We start from the raw sequence: 6,209 nt of genomic DNA on the forward strand, positions 1-6,209 counted from the left end.
GGGCGCCGGGCGGCGAGGAGAACGCAGAAGACACGCGGGTATCCTCAGACTGCGAGCGCGGGTTCCGAGATGCCGGCAAACGGGCGGGAGGGGCCGCTTCCGGGAGCCCCTCCTCTCTGGCCACGCCCCCAGCTCGCCGCCGACTAGTCACAGGCCGGCACTACCACCCGGAGGGGCGGGACCTCTCCAAGGACTGCCCACATCGTCCTTGACGGCCTGGATCAATAGAGTGGGCGGGGCGATTCCGGCTCAGCCTGGGGCCGATTCAAACTGAGGGAGGCAGGGATTGGCTGAACCCGGCCAAACAGAGGAAATCGCGCCGCTATAGGCCGAAGTCATGTGATTGGCAGGCGGGAGGTCCCGCGTCCAGTTTCCATTGAGTAACTCTGGACTTCAGAATCTAAGGATGGGAGGAGAGGTCGTGTCTTCGGTGGGAAATAGGATTTGTGTGAGGAGTAATTGTGAGCTGCATCTCAAACCAGTTTGCGCCCGTGGGTGGAATTATAAGTTAATTGATCAACTTCTCAAGCTGAAAGCACTAGGGATCCGCAGGAGGCCGGGTTTTGATAATCTAGCTCCCTAAACCAATAAAATAGCTGAATTTAATAGGATAATATTCGTAATACTGCTGATTGAACGACAACAAATTTCCAATGGAAGTTAATATAAAGACTCAGTGATCGGAGCACTCTGTAGCGACAGGCATACCTTTAGACCAATGATCAAGTCGATCCCGGTAAGTGGGCGTGCTCTGTAGCTGAGCGACAGGTCCAAAGAACCAGTGAGTGTCCTGATATTGAGCCGCGGCCAACCGGGAGGGCGGGTTCCCCCGGAGCAGCGCTGGGAGGCGGGAAGAGGGGAAGTGGGCGGATCTCCGCACACCCGAGCGGAAGAGGCAGATTCAGGAAGCCATTACGCCGCTGGCTGGCAGCGGCTGGGCCGGTCGGCGCCGGGCCCTACGCACTTTGCGTAACGGGGGGGTTACCAAAGGCCTGGTACTTGGCCTTGGCCAACTCGGCCTATCCCATGTAGGGGTGTGTGCGAGGGGCGAGGCTGAGGAAGAAGAGAAGGGAAATTGGGCGGTTGAAGGGATTATAATTTCTTTAAAAAGAAGGGTAGGGAGAGGCCATGGCCGTCCCAGCCAAGAAGAGGAAGATGAACTTCTCTGAGCGAGAGGTGGAGATCATCGTGGAGGAGCTGGAACTGAAGAAGCACCTGCTGGTGAACCACTTCAACGCCGGGGTCCCGCTGGCTGCCAAGAGCGCGGCCTGGCACGGCATCCTGAGGAGGGTGAACGCTGTGGCCACCTGCCGCAGGGAGCTGCCCGAGGTCAAGAAGAAGTGGTCTGATCTCAAGACCGAGGTCCGTCGCAAGGTTGCCCAAGTCCGGGCGGCTGTGGAGGGTGGCGAGGCCCCAGGGCCCAATGAGGAAGATGGAGCTGGCGGGCCAGGGCCAGGTGGTAGCAGTAGTGGCGGTGGCCCAGCGGTAGCCCCCGTCCTGCTCACCCCCATGCAACAGCGCATCTGCAATCTGCTGGGTGAGGCCACCATCATCAGCCTGCCCAGTGCCACAGAGATCCACCCTGTGGCCCTTGGACCCACGGCTACTGCAGCCGCAGCCACGGTCACCCTGACACAGAGTGAGTGACCTCTCCTGCCCAGTCCAGCGTGCATAAATGGGAAGGGCAGCCTGGGGAAGGTTGACTGTACAGGGTCAAAGGTCAGATAGGAGTCTTGGAAGACCATGAGACCTTCCAAGAGCTCCGCAGACAGAAATGATCTTGTTTCTCTCTGGGACTTCCTCAGCACACAGTCTGGGCTTCGGATGAGCTGGGTTGCTCTCAAGTGCGTTTTGCCACCCTTCGTGTCCATGACTGAACTGTGCGGTCCTTGAAGACAAAGACCATGTTTATATCCTCACAGGACTCGCCACAGGGCCTGGCACATACGAAGCAGTCAGAATGTGTTTGTTCAATGAGTAGATAGATGGGAATGGCCATGCCCAAGCCAAACATGGATTCCGGACAGAGAGACAGTCTGGGTTTTCGGTGTGGCGGCAAACGTTCGTCAGGCACAGTGGAGGAACCTCATGGTTCCTGGTGTTGATCTACTCATTCATTCACTCATCAAACATTAGCATTTATTCTGTGCCAAACCCTGTGCTTGGCACTGGGATTACCAAAGTGTGTAAGGCAGAGGCCAATTATAATCTAGTAGCGCAGATAAGACGTAACTGAGTAGCTGCAGTGTCAGTTGGGAGAACATAAGAACTCAGAGGAGAAGGGGGGGCTTCTTGACTGGCGGGGACACACAGTTGATGTTGACATTGAAAGGTGGAGAAGATTCACCCTTCTTCTACGTAGGGAGGCCCAAACAGCCCACCAGAATCCTTCCAAAGGCTCTCAACTGAAGAACAATGGAAGTGGCGTGGGTTGAACTTTGTAGTTCAGATAAGGGTTTGCATTGGGATCCGTGAACTGCCTCTTTGTGCTAGGTTATAAACTACACTGATCAGATCAGTGATTCTCAGTGGGGCTTTGGGAACTGGGTATGTGTGAGTGCCATCCCCTGCAGTGTCATATTTCTCAAGGATATTGAGGTAGGAAAGAGGATCCGACACTGGCCTAAATCAATTGCTATTCGGGAACAGGAAGAACTCTTAGGTATTCCATTGACCAACGTGATCAGAAGACAGGGAAGCATTTATTGGACACTTTGCCAGCCCTCTCCCGTCTCCTTTTCCTCTTGGCCATAAGAGACTAGCAGTCAAGAAGGCACTGAAGGAGGTAGGACTACTGCAGCTACAAACAGCTCATGTAGAGGTTCCCACTCCAGATGCCTGCTGTGTTCCGGTGCCGCGGGGCGGGGAACATGTGACCATGCCTTTATTAGCAGAAGCAGCCGAGTGGGGTGGAATTGAGCACTATGGACTCAGGTGTTGGGGAGACCCGGGTTTGTTTCCTGCGCCTGCTGAACAAGCTGTGTGACTTTAGGCAAGTCACTCCGTGTTTCTGAGTCTGTTCATTCTCATCTCTGAAAATGAACATGACAGGACTTACCTCTGGATGTCATGAGGATTTGTTGAGCTAATGAGTGCAAAGGGCCTGGTACAGTGCCTGGCACATAGCAGGTACTCTAAATTTTTTGCTAGCATCATTATTAGCATCTTCGCTTTTGCCAGATCTGGGACTGACCCTTTGGTTACCAAACAGATTAAGATTCTAAACCTGGTATGTTCTAGATTTAGTTAGGTATATATATATAGCTATACAGCCAGAGGAGGCCTGAATTCCCCAAAATAGGGCTTAATATGGCCCATCCCACATAACCAGCTTTCCTCTTTCTAGAAAGTGACCTGACACTGCCTTTGCTCTGTCCACAGTCCCCACAGAGACCACCTACCACACGCTGGAGGAGGGGGTGGTCGAGTACTGCACCGCTGAGGCCCCCCCGCCCCTGCCAGCGGAGGCCCCTGTGGAGATGATCGCCCAGCATGCTGACCCCTCAGTCAAGCCACAGGCACTCAAGAGCCGCATCGCCCTCAACTCAGCCAAGCTGATCCAGGAGCAGCGGGTCACCAACCTGCACGTGAAGGAGATCGCCCAGCACCTGGAGCAGCAGAATGACCTGCTGCAGATGATCCGCCGCTCACAGGAGGTGCAGGCCTGCGCCCAGGAGCGCCAGGCTCAGGCCATGGAGGGCACGCAGGCGGCCCTGAGTGTCCTCATCCAAATCCTCCGGCCCATGATCAAAGATTTCCGCCGCTACCTGCAGAGCAACACATCCAACCCTGCCCCCACCTCTGACCCTGGACAGATGGCCCAGAATGGACAGCCAGACAGCATCATCCCGTGAAGGGAGGGGTCGAGCCAGCCTTCTGCTGTGATTGGATGACACCAGGTGGTCTTGTAAGTGGGTTCTGTAACTGGCCTTTGGCTAGGGCCGGCCACACAGACAGCTCCCTCTTTAATAGACACACAGGAGGTCCACCATTCCTGAGATAGAAAGGAGACTGGGAAGAGGAACTTGTTGGGGTCCTGAGACCCAAACTCTTAGCCCCACCACTGTAGCTGCCTTGTTAAGAACCTTGTTGAGACTGGTTAGCTGGGGGTCAGGCACTGGGGGGGGCGGGGGAAGGGGGAGACGTGTGTTGCCATGAGCCTGGGCTCTTGACATGATCCAGACTCGACCTGGGACCCTTGTAAGGAAGGCTGTCCCTGGGGAATGATCACACAGCCGCGGTTCTGTGCTCAAGTGCCCCACCCTCAGGTACCATCTTTTCAGTAAGATATTGGCAGTGGTGCTGGCAGTAGCACAGTGATATCTTCTTCCTCCCTCGGGAGGCAGAGTGAAAGAGAAACCCCACCCTTTCCTCCTCACTGCGCCTCCGTTCTCAGGGGACTCTAATGCCATGCTCTTCCCCACCCACTCTGTGCACAGCAGGGGCCTTTGGTAGTGCCCTGGGCTGCCTCTGCGACACACCTAGGATACGGTCCACGGGGCTCAGGAATGCCGTGTGTGGTGGGGATGGCTTGGCCGCCATCTGGTCTTCCACGGCGTCCCAGGACAGCCCTTTAGTGGTTTGTCCCAAGAGCTCTTGACTCAGCTCAAGCATCAGGCTTTGGGTGCTGTAAAGTTTAGAGAAAGCAGCCCAGTGTGGACATTGTTGCCCCACTGCAGTGGGTCTGTGGTGACCTGTTGGCTCCTTCCAGAAGGTTTGCTTCCAGCCAGTTCTGTTTATTCTGTCCATGAACCCCTCCTGGGAAGACCTCCAGGACCTCTGAGGGCCACTCTGGCCACGCCCTTCCTTCTTTCCTCTCTGCTGACTGCACATTTCCAAAACCCTGCAAGAAAACCTGCTCAGCATCACACCCTGCACTCCCTTCACACACTATTCAGAGCCTTGAGTTCTTTTGAGAACCGCGGTGGCAGGCTGGGTGAATCCGCAGGCCTGATTGGCCCCGAATGTGTGAGGTGGGAGCATTGCTGACCTAAGATGTGGGACCTTTGATGTCTGTGCTTCGGAAGAGCAGACAGACCTCGGAGTCCTGAAGGAGGTGGTGTTCCCTGTTCTGCTTTCTCCCGTTTGTAAGGAGTTTACCCAGATGGCATGTGTCTGTTTCATTTTCAGAATGAAATCTATTGAATCGATTACTGAGACCTTGCATTTTTTTCCAGATCATTTCCCAAGTGTGCCATCTTGCTGCTGGTGCCTTGACCACACATGACTGATGGTTACAACTCAAGGCTCCAGATAAACAACGAAGGTGCTGCCCTTCTGGGCATGTGCATTCAGAATGCTCGGCTCCACTGTTGCAGTCACAGGAAGGTGCCCCCACAGGCAGTTGGGAGGTGACTCCTGTGCCACCAGTCTCTCCGTGGAGGACATGCAGGGCCAGCTACAGAGCAATGGAGAGGAATCGGGCCTGTGAGGGGGTTGGGTGGTGGAAGAAAAGCTCTTCTCAGTGTGGCTGGAAAGCAGTAGCCCCTGGCAACGTGGGCACCCTCCCTCCCAGGAGCCTGAGGGCCCCAGCAGGGTAGCTGCGGGGACTGCCTGAGGATTTTTTATTTTGGTTTGGTTTTTCTCTGGGGTTAGCAACCTGAGCCAATATTGTGTCTGTTCCAATTGGGTATAAAGAGGAAAGCCTGGATCACTTAAACTGACTGGTTCGTTCCAGGTCATAATTTTAAATTAAAGAAATATCACTTTTTTTTAAATACCCATGTCTGTGTCTTTATTGGTTATATATAGGAGAGATATGTGCTGGCAGAAAGCAGGGGCCGGCATACAATGGCCCACAGGTCAAATCTGGCCCCTACCTGTCTTTGTAAATAAAGTTTTATTGGAATATAGTCACACCCCCTTCACTTATTTTATGTCTTTGGCTGTTTTTGTGCTGCAGTAGCAGAGTCGAGCAGTTGTGACAGAGGCTTTTAACCCACAACGCCCAAGTATTTACTCTCTGGCCCTTTACAGAAAGTCTGCCTACTCCTGGTGTGGGGCAGTTTAGACACTGAAGGAGAATCGCTCGAGGTGTTTGTCTAACATACCCAACCCTTGGCCTCGTCCCAAACCCGGAAGAGACTCCTGGAGAGAGAGCTCTAAGAACAGTCATGGTACATAAGCTCTCTGGGTGATCCTGATGTTTCCTGGAGGTTAAGAAACTGGGCTCAGAGAATGGAAGAGTTAAACTCAGCTGAAATGGGAAT

At 54.1% G+C, this 6,209-nt stretch overlaps 1 protein-coding gene across 4 annotated transcripts; it reads left to right on the forward strand.

The window, feature by feature from the left end:
- Positions 1–6: 6 nt before the first annotated feature.
- Positions 7–5,717, forward strand: NAIF1 (nuclear apoptosis inducing factor 1). 4 transcript variants are annotated; one of them, XR_001359688.1, is made up of 3 exons: positions 7–1,639; positions 3,382–5,087; positions 5,178–5,717. XR_001359688.1 is itself a non-coding variant. In XM_005881429.2 (2 exons), the coding sequence occupies exons 1-2, from the start codon at positions 1,129–1,131 to the stop codon at positions 3,852–3,854; spliced, it is 984 nt and encodes a 327-aa protein (XP_005881491.1). In that variant the 5' UTR covers positions 7–1,128; the 3' UTR covers positions 3,855–5,717. The 4 variants fall into 4 exon arrangements, 1 of the variants encoding a protein (XP_005881491.1); XR_001359689.1 differs by having other exon boundaries at positions 3,382–5,056; XR_314457.2 differs by having other exon boundaries at positions 3,382–3,907.
- The last annotated feature ends 492 nt before the right edge of the window (positions 5,718–6,209 follow it).

The sequence above is a fragment of the Myotis brandtii genome, unplaced genomic scaffold (genome assembly GCF_000412655.1).
Source record: "Myotis brandtii unplaced genomic scaffold, ASM41265v1 scaffold68, whole genome shotgun sequence".
NCBI lineage: Eukaryota > Metazoa > Chordata > Mammalia > Chiroptera > Vespertilionidae > Myotis > Myotis brandtii.

Excerpts from the sequence above, each read along its gene's own strand:
- NAIF1 (XM_005881429.2), top strand. The coding sequence starts at position 1,129 with ATGGCCGTCCCAGCCAAGAAGAGGAAGATGAACTTCTCTGAGCGAGAG. Across the intron at positions 1,640-3,381 it reads CACGGTCACCCTGACACAGA|TCCCCACAGAGACCACCTAC; the intron begins GTGAGTGACCTC and ends CTCTGTCCACAG.